This window comes from Conger conger, chromosome 13, assembly GCF_963514075.1.
Source record: "Conger conger chromosome 13, fConCon1.1, whole genome shotgun sequence".
Lineage (NCBI taxonomy): Eukaryota > Metazoa > Chordata > Actinopteri > Anguilliformes > Congridae > Conger > Conger conger.
In genome coordinates this window covers 24512941-24537635 of record NC_083772.1, presented here as the reverse complement: position 1 = coordinate 24537635, position 24695 = coordinate 24512941, and the positions used below count along the sequence as shown (strand labels likewise).

At 39.7% G+C, this 24695-nt stretch overlaps 4 protein-coding genes across 10 annotated transcripts; 2 read left to right on the top strand and 2 right to left on the bottom strand.

Annotated features, from left to right (window-relative positions):
- Positions 1–96: 96 nt before the first annotated feature.
- On the bottom strand, positions 97–8649 carry nlrc3l (NLR family, CARD domain containing 3-like). Of its 4 annotated transcripts, none has more exons than XM_061218489.1 (8): positions 8178–8649; positions 7654–7835; positions 7333–7440; positions 6676–6774; positions 5898–5984; positions 5390–5507; positions 4605–4845; positions 97–3371 (listed from the first exon to the last, which is right to left on the bottom strand). In XM_061218489.1, exons 2-8 carry the CDS (start codon positions 7671–7673, stop codon positions 1792–1794), a joined length of 2253 nt encoding a protein of 750 aa, XP_061074473.1. In that variant the 5' UTR covers positions 7674–7835; positions 8178–8649; the 3' UTR covers positions 97–1791. The 4 variants fall into 4 exon arrangements, with proteins under 4 accessions (XP_061074473.1, XP_061074472.1, XP_061074474.1 ...); XM_061218488.1 differs by having other exon boundaries at positions 7654–7802; XM_061218490.1 differs by having other exon boundaries at positions 8322–8649.
- Positions 8650–15745: 7096 nt separating this feature from the next.
- lrrc51 (leucine rich repeat containing 51) lies at positions 15746–17753 on the top strand. Of its 3 annotated transcripts, XM_061218124.1 has the most exons (5): positions 15747–15931; positions 16228–16309; positions 16483–16688; positions 16986–17134; positions 17455–17753. In XM_061218124.1, the coding sequence occupies exons 2-5, from the start codon at positions 16237–16239 to the stop codon at positions 17588–17590; spliced, it is 564 nt and encodes a 187-aa protein (XP_061074108.1). In that variant the 5' UTR covers positions 15747–15931; positions 16228–16236; the 3' UTR covers positions 17591–17753. The 3 variants fall into 3 exon arrangements, with proteins under 3 accessions (XP_061074109.1, XP_061074108.1, XP_061074107.1); XM_061218125.1 differs by lacking the exon at positions 16228–16309 and having other exon boundaries at positions 15746–15931; XM_061218123.1 differs by having other exon boundaries at positions 15748–16309.
- A 260-nt stretch (positions 17754–18013) lies between these two features.
- Positions 18014–22288, bottom strand: lamtor1 (late endosomal/lysosomal adaptor, MAPK and MTOR activator 1). Of its 2 annotated transcripts, XM_061217276.1 has the most exons (6): positions 22038–22288; positions 20434–20579; positions 20249–20326; positions 19703–19826; positions 19530–19577; positions 18014–19380 (listed from the first exon to the last, which is right to left on the bottom strand). In XM_061217276.1, exons 1-6 carry the CDS (start codon positions 22077–22079, stop codon positions 19285–19287), a joined length of 534 nt encoding a protein of 177 aa, XP_061073260.1. In that variant the 5' UTR covers positions 22080–22288; the 3' UTR covers positions 18014–19284. The 2 variants fall into 2 exon arrangements, with proteins under 2 accessions (XP_061073260.1, XP_061073261.1); XM_061217277.1 differs by having other exon boundaries at positions 18014–19577; positions 22038–22284.
- Positions 22289–22665: 377 nt separating this feature from the next.
- LOC133108712 (secreted frizzled-related protein 2-like) lies at positions 22666–24370 on the top strand. Its single transcript, XM_061218396.1, has 3 exons — positions 22666–23330; positions 23578–23658; positions 23836–24370. The coding sequence occupies exons 1-3, from the start codon at positions 22820–22822 to the stop codon at positions 24144–24146; spliced, it is 903 nt and encodes a 300-aa protein (XP_061074380.1). The 5' UTR covers positions 22666–22819; the 3' UTR covers positions 24147–24370.
- The last annotated feature ends 325 nt before the right edge of the window (positions 24371–24695 follow it).

Sequence of the window (24695 nt, the reverse complement as noted above, 5' to 3'; positions counted from 1 at the left end):
CTTTAAAGTGCAGAGTGGTTTATAGTTTCAGATTGAATCAAATACACATACACAAGGGAAAATGCTTCAACTGGCATAAAATATTTGACTGATATGACAAATTAATAGTGTTTATTGATATGACAAATGAAAAAAATACCATGGTGTAATTTTAATTATTTAATTAATGTTAATCAAAAATATTTTCATGTATTCATGCAATACAGGCATTATTACACTAAACTAACGCAATGATATAACTTGATATAAATGACACCATTTTTAGTTTGCTGAGACTCCGTGAAGGTACAGATAGGCAGCTGGATACCTATATTTAATTAGAGGACAACTTCAAAAGTCCATTCAATCCTGCAAAGTTCATCGCAACAGGCCATGAAGCTAGAGGCCATTTTGAATCCCTGTTAATCTTTTAAATGCTGGTGAAATTGGTCAATGCAAGACATGCGTCTGAGCTTCAGCATTCTGACAAGGTGATGCAACTGGCCCTCCATGTGTTGCTCTTGGATGCTCTCCTACGTAGACTCTCATTCGGCTAAGGTTAATGAACTTATCGGCTACAGAAATTAGGGCCAACTAACAAATCCTACGCCCATGACTGCCATCAAAACAAAAATAATTTTGATGCTGCAAATAGATAGGAATACAGGTGGGCCAAGAATTGTTAGCAGTCTTGATAAATATGCACAGAGTATATAGTTATATAGAAGTATATAGTTTCCCTGAACATAAAGTATAGATCATTATTACATTATTTACATTACATTATTGGCATTTGGCAGACGCTCTTATCCAGAGCGACGTACAACAAAGTGCATACCCATAACCAGGGATAAGTTCGCTGAAAGACCCTAGAGGGAAGTACAATTTCAACTGCTACCTGTACAACAAAGATTTTTTTTTTGAGAACAAAGAAACAAACAAACAGAGCAAAAGTGACCTATCCAAGTTAACTATCCAAACACTGCTTACCTAGCCAACTAAAAATACCGATACACAAAGCAAGTCACAGAGACAACAATTAAGGTTCACAGGGAGGTAGGGAGGGATGGGGAGAGGTGCTGCTTGAAGAGGTGTGTCTTCAGCTTGCGCTTGAAGGTGGGGAAAGATTCTACAGTTCTGACCTCAACGGGGAGTTTGTTCCACCACCGTGGAGCCAGAACAGACAGTAGTCGTGAGCGTGATGTGGAGGTTCGGAGAGGGGGAGGTGCCAAGCGGCCTGTGGAGGCTGAACGAAGAGGTCTGGCAGGGGTGTAGGGTCTGATGATTTTTTGTAGATAAGCTGGGGAAGACCCTTTAACTGCTTGGAAGGCTAGCACCAATGTTTTGAATTTGATGCGAGCCATGACAGGCAGCCAGTGGAGGGAAGTAAGCAGGGGGGTGACGTGTGAGTATTTGGGAAGGTTGAAGACCAGACGAGCTGCTGCATTCTGGATGAGTTGGAGGGGTCTGATGGCAGACGCTGGGAGGCCAGCCAAGAGGGAATTGCAGTAGTCCAGGCGGGACAGAACCATCGCTTGGACCAGGAGCTGGGTCGAGTAGGCGGTGAGAAAGGGGCGGATTCTCCGTATATTGTATAGGAAGAACCTGCATGACCATTATCCATGTTGTTATTATACGTAGCCTTTTTTCTACATTTTTATTAAAAATCGCCCACTGTATATCGCTACCTAGGGGCAGTTTGGTGGAAGTACAGAAAATTGGCTTCAACTTTGAGAAAATATGCAAGTGGTCTGGAACCCCCGCAGCACAAGGAGTGCGGTGCCGTGCTTCTACAGCAAAGTGAGACAGACTTCAGCCTTCCAGTTCAGTCAGACAATGGCGCAGATTTTGGCACCTGTCCGGAGAAGCATTCTCTTCAATCTTCTTCCTGATGTACCTGGCTGTTTCCTCCATGCAGTGTGTACTGCTTTCAGGTATTGGGATGAAGGTGCGAAAGAGTCTCTGAATGGAGTCCACCGAGAGGCCAAGAAGAAAACGGAGAAACAGATCCAGGTGTCCGTCCTGACTCCGTAAGGATTTGTCCACGGCACTGGTGAGTAAATCCAAAAGGGTAGGTCCTTTGAACAGCTTTGTTGGTGGAAAGACGCGTGTTTGGTCAAGAAGGCTCTTGTGCTTAACTCGGAAGGACATATAGACATAGAAAGCAGCTAGATATTCCTGGATGCTGAGATGTACAAAGCAGAAAACTCTCGGCTGTGACTCTGTGTGCAGTGAGAACACCTCTGTGCACAACCCTGAGTGCACAATTGCTTCTTCAACATCAAGATTGCAATCCTTCAGGTTTTTCAGAGAGAATTCTTTGTGGCCTTTTTCCAGCAATTGAAAACCCAGCTTCCCAAGTTTCATGAGGAAATCCCTGTCACGCACTATCCACTCTGGTGTATCTGCATTGTCTCTGAAATACTTTGAATGCATCATATTTAACTGAAGGAGCGAGTAGTGTGTGAACAGCTCTGTCATAGTCACGGGAGATTCTTCTTGGTCATCCGCAAAATTTTGTTCCGCAAAGACAGTTGCTAGCATCCAACTGAACGTTGGTATGTGGCTCATGATATGAAGGGTTCTTGATGTTTTCACACGCGATATAATTCTGCGGGCCTGGTTCTCATCACAGGATTTCTTCCTCAAGTACTGCTCCTTCTGTAAATCAGTAAACCCATGCACCTGCGTCAGCAGGTTGACATAGTCCGCAGGGATTAGTCTGGATGCTGCTGTGCGTGTGGTGATCCAGAGAAGACAATTGGGAAGCAGATTCCCCTTGATTAGATTAGTAACCAGCATATCCACCGATGTTGGTGCCTTTGGATCCGTCCAGATTCCATTCTTCTGGAAGCTTAATGTATGCCGATATTCCTCAAGAGCATCAAAGATGAACAAAACTTTGCAGTCAGGAGAGTCGATGAAATCCATAGCTCCTATTTCTGGGTGGAATATGGTGAGGTAGTCAGTCAGGCTTTGTTCTTGCATCTTGACACAGGTTTGCTCACCAAAAGGAATTGGAAAAACGAAGTGAATGTCCTGGTTTGCCTTTTCTTCAATCCAGTCCACAATAAATTTCTGTACTGCGACCGTTAACCCTATGCCTGCAATCCCCCTGGTCATCACAGTTCTGATGCATCTCTCACTAACAAATGAGGGTTCGAACAGGTCACTGGGTTTTAGTGCAACCTCTGGTGTGGATTGTCTGCCTGAAGCAATCTCACTTTGCCTCACCTCGTGCTCATCATTAACTTCACCATTTCCACCCTCTGTCATGTGCACATGTGCATGTATGCGACTCAAATAGCAGTGGCACCCATGTTTGGCTATCCCTTCAAATATGGTCTCGTACTTCATCTTCAGACGTTCTTTCAATTCATGCTGGAGCATAACTGCAGGAGATAAGGAGAACACAACATACCTCAATAACAGTCTTCAATTGTTGGCTCAAAAGTTTAAAAAAAGCTGTTGCAACCTGAAGGGATCAAATGGAAATAACATTTCCATTTTCCATTACATTTCATTTTTATGGATAAATGGAATACTGCAGAAACAAATTACCATCAAAATAGGCTACTGTGCATTCATGATCGATTTCAGATAAAGGCCTTAAAATGCATCTTCTGCAACATAAGGTACTGTACGTTTCCACTTATCTACTATATATCAGGGCCATAGGTTTTATTTGGTCCAAACAGTACATTGAATAAAACCAGGAACAGTGTTTTTCTCCAGGTTCCCAGGGCTATTTTTTTTTTTTTTTTTTTTTTTTTTTTTTGCATAAGGCAGATATAAATATGTTGTGCATGTTTATATCAGACTAGCAGCAGTAGCTAAAAGTGTGCTAATAAATTGAGGCAAAACATATTTACCAAAGAAAATAACACTGGCCACAAAAAGATATTTAACTGATAAGCATGTAATCATTTGCTCTTTAATCTTAAATTACATTTTTATATTTTGCATAGGTAAATAATTTTATATGAACAAACGTGTATGAACTGTTTTGAGTGTTTCGGTGTGAGTGATTTCTAATACACGTTTACAGGTCTAATATACACAACTTGATATGAATCGATATTTCCTTTTTATATTGATATAATCAATCTTCCCTTTGAAGATTTTTGTGTCTGATTTCTGAAATTGTATTGATAGCAGTGGAATTAAAAATCTCAAAAGATCAAGCTTTTATTTTGTTGGTGCAGGGCTTTTTTTTGGCTGTGGCTAGCTCACTGTGTGTGAACACTGACATGCCCCAGCAGAAACTTGTGCGCACAGTTGGTGAGTTCCAGCAATAGAATAAATAGTTCTGGATGATGTGAATGTGAATTTTTGAGCACTGTTGATGTTTGTGAGTGTGGCATTATATTTGCAAATAAATGTTCCTGTTGAGTTTTTCAAATGAAAATTGTGGGCCTATTGATTACCCGAAAAGTTAATGGAGGTCCATTATATTACGGTGAACTGAATCTAAAAAAGTTGTACAATTTTGAAAATCTGTCATATCTCAGCGAAACCATCTGAATGGATAAACAGTACTTAAGTGGAAAAATACTTTAATTTCATTTTTGGGTGAACTGCCCCTTTAAACAGAAATTAAAGTATGAAACATCTACACAACTTACTTCTGCGAGTCTCCACTGCCAGGGAGGTAGCTAGATCATTCATCTTCATGCACTTAAGGATATGCACCGTAACCTTAATAGCAATCACTTTGCCACAGCGCTCCATTATCATATCCACAACATCCAGGACATCAAAATCCTCCATCTGATTCTCGAAGTATTGTGGGTACGTGCGTCTCATAAGCTTCTTGAACTGAGACAGCTCCGATTTTTTCAACTCCTGTAGAGTTTTCAGGATGGACTGCAAGTTGAATAAAAGAAAAGAAAAACATTGGAGAACAGCCGTGAAAATCTAAGTTCACTTTGAAGACCTCAGGAAACATGCATTTGTGATTTAGGGTGCAGTTAGCCAGCCAGACCTTAATTAAACAATGTTACCCACAGTCTCTCTACTTAACAGTAAGCACTAGAGGAATAACTACTAAGCCAGGGGAAGCCACGTTGTATGTGTATACAAAGTTCTTGCTAACTTTAGGATACAGGATAAAATCTGATGCCAAGAAGCAACAATTAACAAAACAATGAAAGTATGGAAGAGGTGGAGAAGAAGTATAAAAGAGATTGCGAATGTGTTTTCTGCAGCACTCCTACAGGTGATAAACCTTATCTGTCCATACAAATAACTGCTTGGCAACCACAAACCAATAGAAATATTTTATGTTACAGAAGCATTGCATTGTTAAAAGCAACAAAGAAAATCAAAAGCCATCGTCTATTGTAAGTCAATTGCTTTCAGTCATGGAACAATAGTGGAATCGGTTTCAAAAATGTGATTTTGAGCTTGCCTTGAATATAAATGGTATCCCCATGGGACAGAGGTTCTTCTCCTTCTCAGGGATCATTCTCTCCAACTCTAACATCATATTTTCAGAGGAAGAGAATGACTGGTGTGTTGCCTCTGGTCTAAAGGAAAAGCCAAAGTTTGATATAGAAACTTAGAAAATTCTTAAACTTCAAAAGCAATGAGGAATAAGCACACAGTAAAACAAATTAGTATGAGGAAAAATACATTCATATACCTTTAAAATATACAATATAATTGCCACAAGTGGACTCCAATCAAGTTCTAGACAAAACCTCAAGGATAATTAAAGGAAACAGGGTGCACCTGACCACAATTTTGGAGTTCCACAGTCTGAATACTTATGTAAATGAGAGATTTCCGTTTTTAATATAAATAAATAATTTTCTAAAATTTCAAAAAACATGTTTTCACTTCGTCATTATGGGATATTGAGTGGGACATGGGATATGGGATAAATGAATGTTTGAAATGGGAATTGGTGGCCCTACCCTTGTCCTGGAAAAAAGGCTCCTTCTCTGGGCTGAACAGATTCGCTCTGCTTCGTCTCTGGTGAAGCTGCTCTCTCCAGATTGACTCTGTTAAAAAGAACCTCACCCATTAATACATAGATAAAAATGATCTACTTCTGGACATCCAATCAGGATCACTGCACTTAAAGAAAATAAATTCTAGCCTAGGAAATACTTTCATCCAAAGGAACACAGGAACTCAAATAGTTCAATTTGGGAGTGCCACAACAGAGTCTGAATACATAAATAACTGAGAGATTTCCGTTTTTAATATGAATAAATAAATTTGCTAATTTCTAAAAACATGTTTTCACTTTGTCATTATGGGTTATTGAGTGTAGATTCATGGGCAAAAATCTAAGTTTGAATTCTGGGCTCACTGTATCTTTAAACCTGGCAGCATTCCGTTTCCATAACTAAAATGTGTGGAATACTTTTTACCAAATTAAAACTAAAAAGAAACTCTGCCAGACTTGTGAACAAAAACTATAAACTATTATCTGTGTGATAGTGTGACTAAAATGTGACTAACAATGGACTAAGACTACAGCAAAACAAAAGCTAATCATTGTGTTCTGCGCTGTATACTCTGCAATGCCGTTATCCCTGAATCGTCACTCTCCTGATTGGGCAAGTGGCTGAATGGTTTTACTCTTTCAACATGATTACTTGCTTCGTCCATTAGTGCCCTCTATGAATTTTAAATTGTTGTAGAATGTTGAATACTTCTTTTACAAATGGAAATTGGTGGCCCTACCCATTTCCTGGAAAAAAGGCTCCTTCTCTGGGCTGAACAGAGCAACACTCCGATTTGCTCCGCTTCGTCTCTGGTGAAGCTGCTCTCTCCAGATCGACTCTGTTAAAAAGAACCTCACCCATAAATACATAGATAAAAAAATTATCTACTTCTGGACAGCCAATCAAGAGCACTGCCCTTAAAGAAAATAAATTCTAGCCTCTGAAATACTTTAGTCCAAAGGAACTCAAATAGTCCAATTTAAATTACAAATACAGCCGACAATATATTGTGCAGTCCATAAGTATTTGGACAGTGACACAATACAGACTGTCAGCTTTAACCCCTTCTGTAGCACCCCCTTTTTTAATACAAGCCTGAAAATATTAATCATTAAATTGTTACCATTCTTGAACCCTTGACTATAGGCATAATCCTGGTCTCTTCTGAAAGTTAACCTTGGGGGTTTGTTTTCCAAGAATCAGAATTAGTCAGAGAGGACTATTTATAGAAAGGGCTGCAATTCCTACATGGCTCATCCAATATGGGTGGCCATACTTTTATATTCCAGACTGTAACCTCATATTGATTGCTTTGTTTCAAATCCAATGTGGGAGTAGAGTCAAAACAACAAATGTTTCACTGTAAAAATACATATATTTCTGCATGTCCACATACATTAAAGGAGCAAAATCATGTTCTTTATCAGCTCCGACAGGCTGATCCTCCTCACTTTCCATGGACAAATAGCTTGTTGGTGGTGATGGAGGGCTCTCCAGCTCGAACCTGCACAGCATACACAAACTACTTAAACACAAAATACTGCAAGAACAGTGTCAGAATTGTTCACGGCAAACAAGTATATTTGAACTTGGGCTTAAAATTGTGGCACTTATTTATTCTCTATAAGAATTAACAGTGAAACTACCCTACAACATCTGGCTTGTTACAAATCTAACCTCAATCATCTTTTTAGTAAAAAAGTAAAATTGCTCTCACCCCTCCATCTCAGAGTCCATGTCTGCACAATTTCAGGAACACTCAGTTCTTAGCTAGTCTTCTTCAGGAATTCACCAAAAAGAGTCCGTGTAACGAAGCTTTTCTTGATGCAAGACTAGTGTGAACATCCTCCTGATGGATCGAAGTCCCTGGAGGCCACAGAAGTGAGTTAATCAGTAGACCTGTAAACGTGTATTAGAAATCACTAAATCACACCTAAATACTCAAAACAGTTACTTTATTTCTGAAAAGTGAAAATCTGTGAGTTCTAAACTGGATCCACTTCGGCTTAGCATGAGTTGCATTCAAAATAGGCTACGTCACAGGTCAGACTATCATGTTTCGTATGCACCTCTCGCATAGCCAGTAAAGATATCGAGTTTTGCACACATAACGAACACAGAACGTGAAATACTTCAGTCTTGTGTGACCACAACTTGTACCTTCCTAAACATAAAGGTTATGCCGGTTTCGTTAGCCTATTATTTTTAACAGAACAGCTGCCAACATTCAGCACGATTTACCTGCGTTTGGTTATTTTGGTAGGCTATTCTCAAGATCAGCAAACCTTAGCGACCATTTTCTCCTTTGGCAATGGCGGACTTCAAAGAATTACACCAGAATACAGACAATGGATTTCTTCGTGAATAAAGAGTTTGTTTACTCACTTGATTACCCTCCTGAAGCACTGATCAAAGATGAATAAAGAATCTTTCGGTAAACTTGGCCTTGGACAGACTAAATCACATAGCCTAAGCTACTTAATGTACAAATGTGCGGAAGTTCGCGGCCGCCAGAAACATAGATTTGCTACCTAATTATTTGGACAGTAAGAAAACCGAAAAACCGCAGAGAAGGATTATTTTATGAGCTATCAGTACAGTTGTAAGCGGCACATGCCATAATTAATTTAACACGAATAACATGTTAGCAATGCGAAAACGGACGTCTGCATTCGCAGTTTTCACAGCTCCGTGAATAGCTCCCTGAAGTTGGCAAATGTCGCTGGCCACAATTGGAGACTTCCGGTTTTCATTTATCAAAATAAAAGTTCGGTGAATAAAATTATTTATGAACTGTAATTTTGTCATTTTTCATTTTAAAATTAATACAGTTGGATATAATATTGATGTATTAGCAGAGAATATAAAATTGTGCACTAAGTTCTATAAAAACTGTTTGCCACCAGTTGTTGCTGCATTTCACGTGTGTCAAAAACATGCATTGTTATACACTATCAGTTCACAACCAGCTGATTTGCATAGCTAATTACTAAAAACATTGTTACCTACTAAAAGGGGTATACATTTACTCTATAGACCCATATCTTGAATATTCTACAGTATCGTCTGTGAAATCATGTTCCCAGCAATTGTTGCTGTGTTTCCAGTGTGGGGTGGCCATACCTTGCTATGGACTGTCATACCACTATGTATATATATATATATATATATATATATATATATATATATATATATATATATATATATATACATACATGTCTATGCACGGAGCTTACCTGCTCCAAGAACAGCAATGACCACGAAGTGACACAAACTGTCTCTTATTCGTCCACTAAATGCTAGTACAGTGCCCAAATGGCACAATAAATTAAGAAATCGGGCCGTGGACATATGTAAAACAAGCAAATTAATTAATTACGCCTAAATCGTATTTTCACCGCAATTGTACCATTGACTTTACATTGAAAACAGGTCAGAATCACCTACTGGAGGTGTCAGAACAAATTCTATCTTGACCAGGAAATGCGTGACCAGGAAATGAGCTTCAAAACAGAAGCACGGTTTTGGCCGCTTGGCCAGAAAGATCTCTTTGAAGAGACTGCTGGGTTACATTTATCAAAATAAAATTATTTCTAATTTCCATCCATCCATTATCTTAACCTACTTATCCTGAACAGAGTCGCAGGGGGGCTGGAGCCTATCCCAGCATACATTGGGCGAAAGGCAGGAATACACCCTGGACAGGTCGCCAGTCCATCACAGGGCACACACACCATTCACTCACACACTCATACCTACAGGCAATTTAGACTCTCTAATCAGCCTAACCTGCATGTCTTTGGATTGTGGGAGGAAACCGGAGTAACCGGAGGAGACAGGGGGAGAACATGCAAACTCTGCACAGAGAGGCCCCGGCCGACAGGGATTCGAACCCAGGACCTACTTGCTGTGAGGCGGCAGTGCTACCCACTGCACCATCCTTGCCGCCCTGATTTTTAATTTAATCATTCAAATTTTGTCATTTTTCATAAATACAGTTGGATATAACTGCAGAGGATATAAGATTGTACACTTATTTCTATAAATCTGTTTGCCAGCATTTGCTGCTGTACTTCATGTGCGGCCCAAGCATGCATTGTTATACATTGTCAGTTCACAACCTGCTTATTATCATAATGATTACTTTAATAATGAAAAATGGTTGCCAAATGAAAGAGGTATACATTTAATCTATAGGCTCGTATCTTTAACATGATACAGTATTTTCTGCCAAATCATATTTTCAGCAATTGATGCATTGCATGCTTGGCCTACATCATAATAAACATTCTACTAGCAAGCTAATTGCTTGCTGTTTTTTTATAAATTGTATAATAAATGTATTTAACAATGGTAATACTGTAAGAAAGTGCAGAAAACGTGGTATATACAGGCAAAAATTATTGGCACCCCTGACAGAAAATGAACAAACAATACAAAAAAAAATTCTAAACAATATATTTATAGACAAACTCGAAATACCAACATGTGATAAATACTGTGCTATATTAATGTTTCAATGGAACCAACAAAAATCACTTACTGATTTAATTAACAATTTCCTCCAAATCAATGTTTCACAATTATTGGCACCCTTAAAGATTATTGTAAATGACACCTACCAAAAACCTCATACCCACAGTGAAATATGGTGGTGGTCAGTCATGTTTTGGGGCTGTTTTAATTCCAGAGGTCCAGGGGCACTGGTTAGGATTGATGGCATAATGAATTCCAGCAAGTATCAGGCAATTTTGGCTGAAAATCTGGTTCCCTCTGCCAGAAGTCTGGGACTTGGTCGTAGGTGGACTTTCCAACAAGGCAATGACCCAAAACACACCATAAGATCCACACAGAAATGGTTCCATGACAACAAAATCAACGTTCTGCAATGGCCATCTCAGTCACCAGACCTCAATCCAATCGAAAACCTGCCAGAGGTGGTTGCACTAAGTACTAGGTGAAGGGTGCCAATAATTCTGAAACCTTGATTTTGTTGAAATTTATTTTTTATTAAATGATTGTTATGATTTTGGTTGTTTCCATTGGAACACTAATAAAGTACAGTATTTGGCACATGTTGGTGTATTACCTTTCTCTATAGTTATATTCTTTTTTTTTAAGCCTTGTTTGTGCATTGCTGGTGAGGGGTGCCAATAATTCTTGAGCCCACTGTATGTTCTGTAAGCTTTTATTTTGACGAAACCTCACAGAAAGCTTAGACTGGAAATTATCTAGGCAGCTGGCTAGCTACAATATTCATCCAGTTAAGCCAGTTTTGCAGGGCCAGATGCCAATCTCATAGCTTCACCCGAACGAGCACACATAGAGGAGTTACAACATGCAGATACAAGAATAACCTATTCTGGTTCAAAAGAAAGAGGCCCAAAGTTAATGTTTTAGCTATGTGCCAAACTCCACCCATTCAATACCCACATAGGAATGGATGGAAAGGCTTACACTGATATAAGTTGATATTGAAATGCATTTGATTTATCTAATTTTGCTGATGCTTAATGCATACCATAATAATGCCATTCAAGTCACTCACAGATTTACCCTTACAGGCATTTTAAGAATGCAAATACCACAGGGAATTGAATGCTATCGTGCTAGCTATATTTATCACAGAATGTCTGTGTGTTTTAAATGTGTAGCTGTGGTTCACTTGTAGTTTTATTGTATGAAACGTCTTACATTACATTACATTACATTAATGGTATTTGGCTCTTATCCAGAGCGACCTACAACAAAGTGCAAAGTGCATACCCATTACCAGGGAGTGCGCTGATAGACCCTAGAGGGAAGTACAATTTCCACTGCTACCTGCACAACAAAGATAAGGACCAGGGCCTATTTGATCATTGGGATTGGGATTTTTAATACTGCAACACGCAAATGTATTAACAAACCACTTACCTAGCCAAACGCTGCTTACCTAGCCAAACTAAACTAAACCTCCTCATACACAAGTAAATCACAGAAAGACGACAATTACAGGGTTTACAGGGAGGTAGGGAGGGACAGTGAGAGGTGCTGTTTGAAGAGGTGTGTCTTCAGTTTGCGCTTGAAGGTGGGAAAACATTCTACTGTTCTGACCTCAATGGGGAGTTCGTTCCACCACCATGGAGCCAGAACAGACAGTAGTTGTGAGCGTGAGGTGGAAGTTCGGAGAGGAGGCGGCGCCAAGCGGGACTTCAAAGCAGGACTTTTTCAAAAGCAGGGGTGCACAACGAGGGCCAATCTGTTTCAGGATTTTTTGCCAACTTCTGCTCTTAATTATTTAAGCTCAATTACACCTCGATCTGACAGACTGCAAATGCATCCTGAGGATTTTACAGTGCGAGAGCTTTGCAAAACTAAGTTCATTGGTTGGAACAAAAACCAGCACACAGAATGGCCCATCAGGACTGGAGTTATAACCCGTGAGTTATCAGTTACAGTCCCTTCCAAAAACACTTTATATTTGGTTGCATATCCCTTGCTTGCAATAACTGAATGAAGCCTGCGACCCACTGACATCAGACTGTTGCATTATTTTGTGAAGCTTTCCAGAGTTTGCAGCCTCTTTCAGTTGTTGTTTCCAGGAATCTTCCCCTTCAATCTCTTCCAGAGGTGAAATATATGCTCAATTGGGTTAAGGTCAGGTGATTGACTTGTCTAGTCTAAAACCTTCCAGTTTTTAGTCCTTTGTTGTCTTGGCAGTGTGTTTTGGGCAGTGTGTCTTGCTGCATGATGAAGTTCCTCCCAATTAGTTTGTAGGAAAAATTCACAGAACAAGATGTTCTACCTATGTTTTATGACAAATCAATCACAAGTCAAAATCAGATTAAACTGTCAGAGTTGAGCAAGCTGGTTCCTCCAAAACTCTCAAAGCTTCATGTCAAAAGTATACCAATATGTATGCGGCCTATTACTCATGTAATCAATATGTATGCTGCCTATTACTCATGTAATCAATATGTAATCCAATTAACCTGTTATGGGAATGCCGGTAAAGGATCCAAATGCAGACCAGAAATGGAGCGCAAAAACAGGGTTTATTAAGTCCTCAAAAATCGACAACGCACAACAGCCGACCACAGGAATAAAAAGTAAAACACAAAAAATCCAAAGCTCAGAAGTTACAGGAAACATGGAACAAAAATATTCTCCAAAATTCAGAACTAATAGAACACAAAAATCCAAAGCTCAGAAGTTACAGGAAACATGGAACAAAAATATTCTCCAAAAATTCAGAACTAAAAAATCCAACCAAAAAATCATTTACTAGGAACAAAAAGTAATACAAACAGAACGGCAAAAAGGTAAGCAGAGCAACAAGTTTAGACAGTGTATCTCACCAGGCTTACAGACAGATACTGGTACGATCTGACAAAGACTGAACAGAAGGGAAGAACTTAAATAACAGAGGGCGGCTAATAATGGGCAGGGGACAACGAGGAACAGGGGGAACCAATCAGGGCAATGATTATGTAAATGAACCGAAGGGGGCGTGGCTAACAGAGGCAGGTGAGGGCGGGGTCAGGACAAGGAAAACAAGAGCACATGGTGAGGCAGACAATCACAAGCAATACTAAGACAGTCATGACAAACATGAATATAAAAAATAATAAATTACAAAAATAAAGGATAATAAACAATGAAATTAATTCACAAAACACCGATCATGACAGAACCTATATCATTAATTACAGATGAGCTTATGGAAAAGCAAGAAACCACACTGTCAACTGTAAAAGAAAAAGCAAAAGAATGCGTCCGGCTGAAAAACCACAATTACTCACTTAGAAGAGAACATTAATCAAATATTAAAGTATGATTAAGTATGCCTGTATATTTTCAAACTGATAAACTGCTCATTTGTGCTCGAAGTACACAGTGACCCATATGTAACCTGAATTGAATACAATAATGTGTATGCTTAAAAGGAAAATTGGAAAGTACAGAATAGCACCCTTGTTTTGCATAATTCATCTTTTATGATTCCTCTTTGTGAAAAAGCAGTTTGCGGGACGGGGGCGTCTTCAACAGCTTGCAGGACAAGGCGTCTTGCTTTGTAGGCTGTCTTTGCCAAAATAGTTTGTCGGGTAGGGTGCCCTGAGCGGCTTGCAGGGCAGGACGTCTTGCTTTGAAGACTGTCATTTTCAAGGACAGTTTACAGAACAAGATGTGATAAGAACATTTATTTTTAAGAACAGCTTACAAAGCAAAATATCTTGTGGACCTGCGCATTGAGGTGCCACAGAGACCAGCTGGTGTTTTTAGGAATGTTTTGGGAGGAGTTACATTGAACATGGTGTATAAAATGGGTGTAAAACTGACAACCGAGGTTCAATTCTGCAGAGTTGATCCGGCTTTGTGCACTTGTGCTAATAAAGTCTGATTTTCCTGAAGAGCTTGGTGCCGTCTTTTCCCTCGTGAAGTTGTTTTTCGACAAATTAGAGATTGGATTTAGAATTCTGTTGTTTCTAGACACAACAAGTTCAGATGCATTTCTCTTCAGGCAGAATGTTTTCGTAGTCTTCTGAATTAATCCTGCTGCTATCATCATGAGTTAAATCATCAATAAAGATTTGTGTGCCCACTCCGGAAGCAGCCATGTAAGCCCAAGCCATGACACTTCCTCCTCGTTACAGATGAGCTTGTATGTTTTGGAGCATGAGCAGATCCCTTCTTTCTCCACATTTGGTTTTTCACTTTGGTAGAGGTTAATCTTGGTCTCATTAGTCCATAAGACTTTGTTCCAGAACATTTGTGGCTCATCTCTGTACTTCTTTGAAAATTGTAATCTCTCTTTCTGATTCTTGCTACTGATGAGTGGTTTGCACCTTGTGGTATTGCCTCTATATTGCTGCTCTCCAAGTCTTCTCTGAATGCTTTATTGGGATACCTTCACCCCTGCCCTGTGGAGATTGTTTGTGATGTCACTGACTGATGTTTTTGAGGGTTTTCTTCACAGCTCTCACAATGTTTCCGTCCTCAACTGCTGTCGTTTTCCTTAATCGCTTTGCGATTGCATAATTGTTTGATGTCTATTGCTTAGTACACCAGCCGTTTCTTTTTCAGGACATTCCCAGTTCCAAGCTCTGATCAATTTCCCCTTTTTTCTAAGCTTCAAAACCGCTTGCTATTCTCCAAAAAACAACTCTTGGATATTGGCTTATCTTAGCTGTTTAACAAATTTAGATTAAAATACCAGGAAAGAAAGTTTGAAATTCTGATATTTGTCCATCTTGTGACCTCAAACTCTTCAATGTATTGGAAAAACAAAAAACAAATTGACCTTGCTTTTCCAATACTTTTTGAAGGGACCGTAAGTAATCATTGTGCCACAACATTTATTAGCTGATTTTGTTGTAATGTACCTCGTAATTCGCTACTCTCGTCTTTACACTGGGTAAAGCTGGTCCTTGGGATTTTTCAGCTCACTGCTCATGCTAGCTTGAATGTGAGGATGGTATATGATAGTTAACCATAATTAATCTGTGTTATCACTGTATTTATCTGGTTTGCAGTTAACCCGAGATTTCAGTTATATAGGCAGGTTGTCTTCCAGCAAAGTAGATGAGTCAAGGTCACATGCTTTGTGACGTGTATTAAGAACGATCCATAGAAATTCAGTATGTGTGAACTGTATGTCCTTTTCAGTCAGTCGATACATCCAGAAATTGCATGTTTATAATTAACTAGAAATATATTTGTACACGAGCGAGCAACAAAACTATTTGGTGACTATTTAAGATGTGCATGATGAAGTACTACATTTCCCAGAACCGCACATTATTCGTTTCCTTGGAAACGTATTGTTGTGTTTTCTGAGTTTTCTGAGACTTTATCGTTGTCGGCAGTGTAAAGCGTGTAACTAGCTAACGTTAACTCGCAAGCTAGCTAGATAGGATGATTTGAAGATGTCAAGGACATTCCGGATAATTTCATTTAGCGGTTTATGAACAGTAACGTTAAACAGAATGATGAAATTATTTACTCAATGAACGGTAAATAGCTAGCTACGGCTAACAGCATCATATTCAGCGATAGCCAATGTTAAAAGCGTTCATAGCTATCTAGCTAACGGCAATTGCAATAAATTAATATATATGGCTAAGTTAACGATAACAGAAAATGGTCAACATTGACTGCCAACATTGCTATAACGTTAGCTAAATTTAGCTAACTGTTAGCTAAGTGGTAAACTCGTATAGCTAGCTAGCAGCCAACCGAGCTAACTTAACACCATTTCACTTGAAATAACGTTAGGTGTGTTTTAACTTTTACCATTCGGGCTAGCCAGGTGTGAAAAATGTATGGAACTCGGGGGAAAATGTATGCTGCACCGGTGGATTTATCTTTCAAACAAATAAACTCAATGGCAGGTAAACATTTCCTTTAACGTGTACTTTGCAGATTAGCTTGAAAGTGAAGGTTAGCTAAGATTGACTTATTTGGCTATAACGTTATTGGCTGTTGCTGGTGAGCAGACACAACTACGGCTAGGTTACAGTAAACCTCAATGTGAAGTGACCCTTTGCCATCTTTCCCCTTTCAGAAGCGCTGACGGAGGAGCACAGACAAGGTTTGCGGCCGTTGGAGCGCAATGAAGAGCAGAAGTTCTGCACTCAAGCTTTGAGGCTGAACAATAACAAAATCAAAGACCTGACTGGTTTCAGTGACGCCATAACCACATTGCTCAGCGAGCCATTCCAGTTAGCTTGGGTCGACCTGTCCTACAACCTCATACCTCGCATAGATCCAGTAAGTAAGCGCTCAGGTTTGCGGACTACTATAATTAAGCTTTATAAAATAAAATAAAAAAATATTTTTGCAATGAAACGGCATACAGTACCCGTCTGTTTCGTGGTGACACATGGCAACTTTCTGGTGACCTGCCAGCTGTATTGTAGTATGTTTAATGTAGTTATAACGGTGTAGGAAATGATAAAAAACGCATCATAAAAGATACACGTCAGGCAACTCCAAAGCAGCACATAACAGCGTGCCGCAAGTGGTTGTATTTTTTCATTCTTTCAAAACTTTTTGCTCATTTTTAAGGTGTTGACTGAGCTGCCTGAATTGCGTGTCTTGTACCTCCATGGAAACAAAATTGCCAAGCTTTCAGAGGTGGACAAGCTCGGAGTTTTGCCTTGTCTCCACACATTAACACTGCATGGCAATGCTGTTGAAAATGAGAAAGGTTACAGGTAGGTGCAACAGTATTAGCAGTGGATAATTCCTGCACCTTGTATCGTGCAGCTAAGCTTTTTGCTGCTTGCTATGTTGAACAGGTGCTGGGCATGTCAACAGCTGCTTGGCCTTTTGGCAGGTGCCGAAGTGGCCCAAGCACTCCAATTACACTTTGCATAGCAACACCATTCAAATATATATCAAATGGGAAAACGACTAATAGTTTATTTCCCTCTATATTCAGAATTTTCATAATACTGGAGGTCAACCAAACTTTGTGCCAAGGTGATTTTTTGACACAACACTTGTTTTCATCTGTGCCCTTTTGCATTATTAGGGGTTACCTGATCAAAATGCTGCCTCATCTGAAGTCCATAGATTTCTGTACTGTAACCAAGGAGGAGACAGTTATGGCAAAGATTTGGCATAGAACTACTGCCAGAAGCAAGGCCACTCAGAGGAGTCAACAATGAGACCCAAACTCAACACCCCGTCCAAGGAACAAACAGTCCTGCACAAGAATGCAAAAAACGAATAAGGGCTGTGGACAATGGAGACAATATAAATATTATAGTGTGATATCATGTTGGCTCAATGTAACACTATTTGAAATAAAGTGTCATTTGAGAGAAATAACTTGGCAATTAGTCCTCAATCACTTTGTTAAATGGACAGTATTAAAAGTATTCATTTTCACTGGATTTTATATTTTCCTTTTTTGTGTAAGCACCACAGCTACACCAATAGATCTTTCAACAATGAAAAGGACCGTTGGCAGTAACTACATGCTTTAGTAGTTAATCAGAATTACTAGTTGAAATTGTTGCGTAAACCTAGCCCCAATAATACAGTGAATTTAAAAAAAATAATGAAAAAAATAAAATAGAATCAATCAATTTTTATGTTTGAAAATTTTAATGCATCATGTAATTAAATTGAAAATGGGCATTAGAATATTTTAATAAACTTTGTTGGTGCTAGCTGAAGTAATAAACAATTCAGGTCATATTACATGTTAATTGAAAAAATGAAAAAAATACTTTTAGCACACTGCAAGAAGCTGAAAAATAAAATGTTTTTTTTTGCATCCCTACGGTATATCCCTTTAAAACCCCAAAAGTGCTTGCCATTGCACTGCAAATCTGCTCAACAGAACAGAGAGAAAGTGAGTATAAATAAATTTAAAAGAAATAAATAATGGTATTCTATGAAGTTAACTTCAATATTTTCAAAGTACACAGCTCACTGATGGTGTAACACTTAGAAATGGATTGCCAATTTTAGGTTAAAGTAAAAAAAAAAACCAAAAAACTCCCATTTTCTTTTTCATAAAAATGGAAAAAACTGGAATTTTTTCATTTTTTATTATAAAAACCTAAGACTGTCATACTGTAGCTCCCTGATTATTTCACTAGAATGGTGTATTTACCATCTCCAATTACCATCTCCATCTTCTGCAAACTCCTGTAGCTGAAGGGGAGGTGCATACACACCGTTAGCTGTCTATTACGTCTTTACACTGGAAAAGTAAAAAATCTGCACTACACTATTATTGCATTTCATATTTCACAGGCCTTTACTCTTGTATGTATGATGTGGATGGTGACAGTTAATATCTTAGTTCTTGTAGACTTAAAGCAAATCTGAGGAAAACTAGAGAGGCTAAGGGCTGTTTGTAAACATTATGGCCAAAGGCCCTCACTTGATCTTGTGTTCTTTTTTTTTTTTCCAAGCCAATCCTCCCTTCACACGGAGGCTGAGATTTAGGGTGAATGGCTGTGTGGGGTTTGCGGTGTTAGATTAATGCTCTACGGATGACAGCCACCCCTTTTGAGGCTGTCTGACCCTCCCGTGGCCAACTAGCTGCTGTTGTGCATGGGTGTAAAGTGACAACATTAACCCACTGCAGTCACATTCTCACACCAGCTACTCTTCAAGAAACAGGTTTCAGACCGCTCAACAACATGGCCCCTGTCCAACTTCACATGGTTTACATTTTATTATTGAGCTCGACCCTTTTCAAAAAAACAAAACAAAAAATAAATGAACAATGCTAATTTAAATGATTAAAAAGTAAGGAACCCAATCTTTAGACTTAACACCACCTTACCACTGTATTTTGAATTTTTTTAGATTCCTCAACAGCTTGCCGGGATAGATTGAAAAATCATGTTTTCAGGGAAATCCTGTACAGTGCGAGCTGATTTTGGAGCCTGGTTTCCTGTCGGTTGTTGCAGCTCCATCGGATGTGTACTGCTGGCAGCTTGAGTAGAAAGGGATTGCAGTTGCAGAAAGAAAGGAGAAAAAAAAAAAAAAAAAAAAACTGTACAAGAGACAGAGGACAAAAGGGAGCAGCAACAACGCAGATCAGGGAATTGCAAATTGCACAACCAGTTCTTCTTTTGCATCCACCTTGATCTGTGAAATTGCACTGTATGCGTAAGCAGCTATCTTCGAAACCTGTAAAAGCGAGAACAAGTATGAAACTATTAAAATGTAGTTTATTGACACTTTCTGGAAAAGCAAAAGAGATGATAAAGAAGTTTCTCAAATCAGAAGGAATCGGCTTCCCAGTGATCGCTTACCTGTTGCATGTCGGAATATGACACAAGGTCACTGGCAAGCACTTGATGTGGTTGACTGGTAAGGGAGGGAAGGGGGGCGGGCTTCTTCTGTGACAGGGTATTACTCAAAACTGCCAGTTTTGTACTGTCGAAAAACAGACAGTTAAGTTCTCTGCTGAACTAACGGAAACCCTAAAAACTGCATCGGACTTCAGTCTTACCAAATTTGCTAATTAAAGTTGTTCGAAATCCAGCTCCCAAGTTTGACAAGTTTAATGAAGTACATCCCATTCCTATGGTATATTACTGAGACCATAACTGCAACGTTGCATCTAAACTTTATTTCAAACTGTCATATATGCATCAACGACTGGTGATAAATTTGACTAATATCTGACAGGGTCCCCACCCCCCACACCACTTTTTCAGAAATTAGTCAAACCCCTACTGCCCCTGCACTTGGATCCCCAAGCTGAACAAGTATGTGGTTTGGTAATAATCCTTAAAATATACACAAAGCATTTCTACATGCACTGTAAACAATGAGAATTCTGAAGAGGATCCCACCTGTATTGCCGAGCCTTGTCCATGTACTCATGCTGCTCCATTCCTTGAGAATCTGCTGCAGAAACGTCGATTATATTCCTGTATGACAACATGGATAGAGGGCACACAAGAGAGAAAACAAGCAAAACTTATTAAAAGTTATTTTGCCATGCTCACTCATGCTGGAGATCGAGTGTTGTACATACAGTGCTGTCTTGGTAAGGATGGAGGTGAGAAGAGCCTGCTCATCAGTCCGAGTGGAGGGAAGGTTCGCTGGATTACGCTCAGTGCCATTGATTGTTTTGCTATCAGGATTGGGGTGAGGGATCAATGGTTTCCTTTCATCTCGATCCTGGGGAGAGAAGTGCCAACAATCACTAATGGTGAAACCCGTTTATACATTGAGTGGTACCACATTTTACCCGTTTAAGTTTACCTCATGAGGACTTGCAGTAGTCTGCTTAGCTGGTTTAGATTTCATTTGTAGCAGCATATTTAATTACAGGTTGAATGGGTGACATGCTGTTGAAGACAAATTTCCATCTTGGGACAGTAAATATAATATCTATCTCCTAACAGCAATTGGCACCAGATTATTTTGTTCAGATACAAAATTAGGATGCTCAGAAGAGATGCCAGCATGCTCAAGACTACTGTTTGGATCCAAGTGGTATACTCAGTGACCAAATCAAGTTCAAGCAGCAAGCTACTGCTAGTGCATGGGAAGAAATGTCAAAGCCTGGCCATAACAAAAGTTGCTGCACTGAATATTACACTCGTTTGAGATTAGCATTCGCTCAATTTTCAGATTTAGCGATTTATGTTACTACATTATGAGGTCGAAGGGGTTACAGCCGTCTACGGTCTATGGTTACAGCACTAACACACGGACAACTCGGTAGGAATTTTCATGGTCACGTGAGACATTACCAAGATTATTTGGCAGAGCTACGAGTACTTTGCGAATCAAGACTGATCGAAGGCAAATTTACCCAACCCCTATCCTATGGGAAATGCATGTACTGGTCCACAATCAATTGTAATACGTAGTTTCCATTTATACAGGCCAGCATTAATGCTACCCAATGAGATACTTCGAGGGCGCCTGTGTGCCACCAACACATACAACGAACGCAAGAGGCGTGTTTTGCATACTAACTTTACGTTTCGTCATATAACGATATTATGTTGCTTCCTGGTCATTTGCTTCCTGAAGAGAGCTTGTATTTGTCATAACACAAAAATGTTAAAGTAACTTGCGTGGAAATACGCAACATTCTGAAACTGCATAGCTAATACAAAACGACAAACAAATGTAATTAGCTAGCTGTACTAGCGAGCTATGTCGCTAATGGTGTAAAGTTAGCGATCTATTTAGATGAGCCACCCAAGTTAATTTAGCTACTGAAATAAACAATCATGGCTAACGCAGGCCAGATACTTACGGTTGTGCTGAAACAGAACCATTACGTTATACCTCATCGCTACAGTTAGCCAATTTACGTAGCTAGATATTAGCTAGAAGTTGGCCATGAATTAGCAAGCGAATTAGCAATCGTTAAACTAGGCCTCACCATTGGCTTGAGTGCTAAACACCTGTAACTAGCTATCTAGCTACGTTAGCTAGCCTGCAACATCGAAACACCACAGACGCGTTTGGTCAAAACTTGCAACACGCCACTAACTAAATAGCTTGCACTCGTCCTCCCCCTCTTCTAAACAAATTCACCAATTAGCAAGCAAACCTGCGTTTTCTCAAGGGTTTGAGCTAAACTGCCTCCCCTCCAGCTAGCAGGAAAGCTAACAGTACCTGCTCGGTTGTCTCGGTCTCGCTGCTGTAACAGCAACCCATGATATCCACTTGGAATCCTCGGCTTTCTGCCAAGCAAACCGAGTTCAATATCCAGTTTGTCTATCCTCCAGGTTTGTAAATATGAGGAATAAACTCAGTTCTATGGGTTAAGAAATGAAACTCGTCCCTTGGTTTCCCTTCTCGCCTTGATTTTCATCACATGACAGCAGTTCTGGAGCAATAACATGACATCCGGCCAATATGAGGCTGCGCTCGAGAAAGGCACGCACTCTTCACGTGATAGGGGCGTCTAGTCTAAATTTAAAAGACCCGCGACAGTGACTGACGCTGCCAGAATGATTTGACTGATTAGATTTGAGAAAAACCGCCGACCGTAAAACAGTACACTGTGGTCTGTAAACTGCTTCCCACAGAGATGAATACAGTTCAAAGTAAAAAGAAAACAGCTTCACAGACACCTAATGATAGGAGAGGTTTATAACCCTCAATAAACGTATGTTCTGAAGGAGGAACATACTTGTTCACAGGATGCATTCTCGTCACCATTCCTTTAATTAACAGAGTCTATAAGACTAGCTATCGACAGTAAGACTACACGTCCACCAGAACATGCCACAGCAGGACTGAAAGCTTTTTCATTTTAGTTATGCAGCGCAAAAGGAAAATAGGCTAATTGGCTTTTCTCAACTCGCCAACTTAATTTTAAGTAAACTGTAGTGTTCAATAGCTGCGTTTGAAGGAAAGGGTCGTTTTACAGGCTATATTGCATATATATCAATATGACGTCTCCTCTCTTTGTGATATTTTTGGCAGTCGTTCCACCTCGGGTTATATTTGCAATGGACTACTCCGCATCGCCTGCATTCCGATCCGTACGCTCTGTATGCAGATCTATTCCTAATACACTGAGTCTATGTCATGGTGTTGGGTACACAGAAATGCGTCTTCCGAACCTTCTGGGTCACGATACAATGAAAGAAGTGCAGCACCAGTCAAGTTCTTGGGTACCACTACTGTCCAAGCAATGTCACCGTGACACGAAGAAATTTCTGTGTTCCCTGTTCACTCCGGTATGCTTACCTGACCTCTCAGAACCCATTCGGCCATGCAGAAGCCTCTGCGAAGATGTACGCGACGGCTGTCTACCAGTGATGAGCGCTTTCGGGTTTCCATGGCCAGATATGTTCAACTGCAGCCAATTTCCAAGCGACCCAGACCTTTGCATCCCCTCGACCGGAGCGACCAACGCAGAAGAGAATGGAAGATACGGCAATAAAAGTAACATTGAAGGTTTGTGTTTTTGTGAGGCTATATATATTCTTAAGTGGTATGGTGGTAACTTTTTTTAGGCTACTACAACCGCCGTGCGTTCCTAGTCTACTGGATCTACGTGAAGTTTTTAATCCGAATCGCCTAAACATTTGCTATATCCACCGTTCATTTCAAATGCTCATACAGTGGCTTGTTTGTGTTGTATGTTGCCAAAGCCAATATCATCTTAAATGCATCAGTAGATATTTTTTCATTATATGCGTAGGAACGGTCGTCTGTGATGCTTGCGGCCTTGCAAGCGAAGGGGAAAAGGAGATCCGTCTCAACTACTGTAAGAGTAATTTCGGTGAGTTTGAAGTAATTCATTTGCGAGAATATTAAGTAGAGCTAGGCCCTCAGTTGATTCTGCTTCAAGTTAGCCGATGTAGCCTATTTGTTATATTTAACAGATGTCATGTCCTATTTTAAATGTTGTACATTTTATAAAGCCATATTTTCTTCTTGTTTTTTGATGCTCACTAAGCCGTGAAATTTAGAGTAGGTGAAAGCTCAGTGGAGGGGAGAGACCGCAGAATAATAGCACAAGTACGGACCCATATGATGCTGAAAGGCAGAGAGCGCTCGGAGGCGGCGGCTATGGTCAAGAGCGCCCTCTGGCTGCCAGATGGTGGAAGCTGTATCTGCGAAGAGCTGGACGACCAACCCACCGTCTCCTTTGTCGCCCTGGGAAACTTCGAGGGCAGAAGGCTGGTGCTCTCGCGCTTGATGAAATGGACGAGAGCAGAGAGGGAGCTGAAGAAATTAATCAGGAGTCTGCAGAGAATCAAGTGCTAAAGCTATATTTGTTTTAGGCGTTTAGAAAGCGCTAATGTTTACTGGAGGGGCCATGGGTTAAAATACATTGAGTGGTACCACATTTGTGTAGCTATTTCCGACAGTGATGTTGTCCACTTCTGTACGTCGCTCTGGAGCATCTATTCAATGATTGAAATGTAATGTTTTGTATGAGTGTACAGGAATTGCATTGCGGAGTTATGGCAAAATAAAATCAGACCATATACGTGTGTCATCAGTTAATATGTGCAATAAGATACAGGTGCTACTTTACAAGGTGGCAACATTATGTAAAGGTAACTTTAAAATATAAATATATTACTAGCGATTTTGTCTGTTAATATACAAAATATACATCTTTATCAAGGGTGCCAATAATATTGGACACACATAATTTATGAAAACCTCTACTGTTATAAAACCACTGAACTTAATGACTTGGGAATGCTCAACAAGCAGTAGCATTGTTGATGCTTCTGTTTAGTTTTTTAGCTGTGACTTGAGAGTAATAGGATTCCATTTGGACCATGCACACCTGTTTCAGAGAAC

Coding starts and splice junctions, on each gene's coding strand:
- nlrc3l (XM_061218489.1), bottom strand. CDS start 7,673: ATGGACTCTGAGATGGAGGG. Junction 7,441..7,653: donor ATGGACTCTGAGATGGAGGG/GTGAGAGCAATT, acceptor TATGCTGTGCAG/GTTCGAGCTGGAGAGCCCTC. Junction 4,846..5,389: donor GGATACCATTTATATTCAAG/GCAAGCTCAAAA, acceptor TTCAACTTGCAG/TCCATCCTGAAAACTCTACA.
- lrrc51 (XM_061218124.1), top strand. CDS start 16,237: ATGTATGGAACTCGGGGGAAAATGTATGCTGCACCGGTGGATTTATCT. Junction 16,310..16,482: donor ACAAATAAACTCAATGGCAG/GTAAACATTTCC, acceptor TTCCCCTTTCAG/AAGCGCTGACGGAGGAGCAC. Junction 17,135..17,454: donor GAAAATGAGAAAGGTTACAG/GTAGGTGCAACA, acceptor TTGCATTATTAG/GGGTTACCTGATCAAAATGC.
- lamtor1 (XM_061217276.1), bottom strand. CDS start 22,079: ATGGGTTGCTGTTACAGCAGCGAGACCGAGACAACCGAGCAG. Junction 20,580..22,037: donor AGACCGAGACAACCGAGCAG/GTACTGTTAGCT, acceptor TTCTCTCCCCAG/GATCGAGATGAAAGGAAACC. Junction 19,578..19,702: donor CATATTCCGACATGCAACAG/GTAAGCGATCAC, acceptor TCGCTTTTACAG/GTTTCGAAGATAGCTGCTTA.
- LOC133108712 (XM_061218396.1), top strand. CDS start 22,820: ATGACGTCTCCTCTCTTTGTGATATTTTTGGCAGTCGTTCCACCTCGG. Junction 23,331..23,577: donor CAATAAAAGTAACATTGAAG/GTTTGTGTTTTT, acceptor TTATATGCGTAG/GAACGGTCGTCTGTGATGCT. Junction 23,659..23,835: donor CTACTGTAAGAGTAATTTCG/GTGAGTTTGAAG, acceptor ATGCTCACTAAG/CCGTGAAATTTAGAGTAGGT.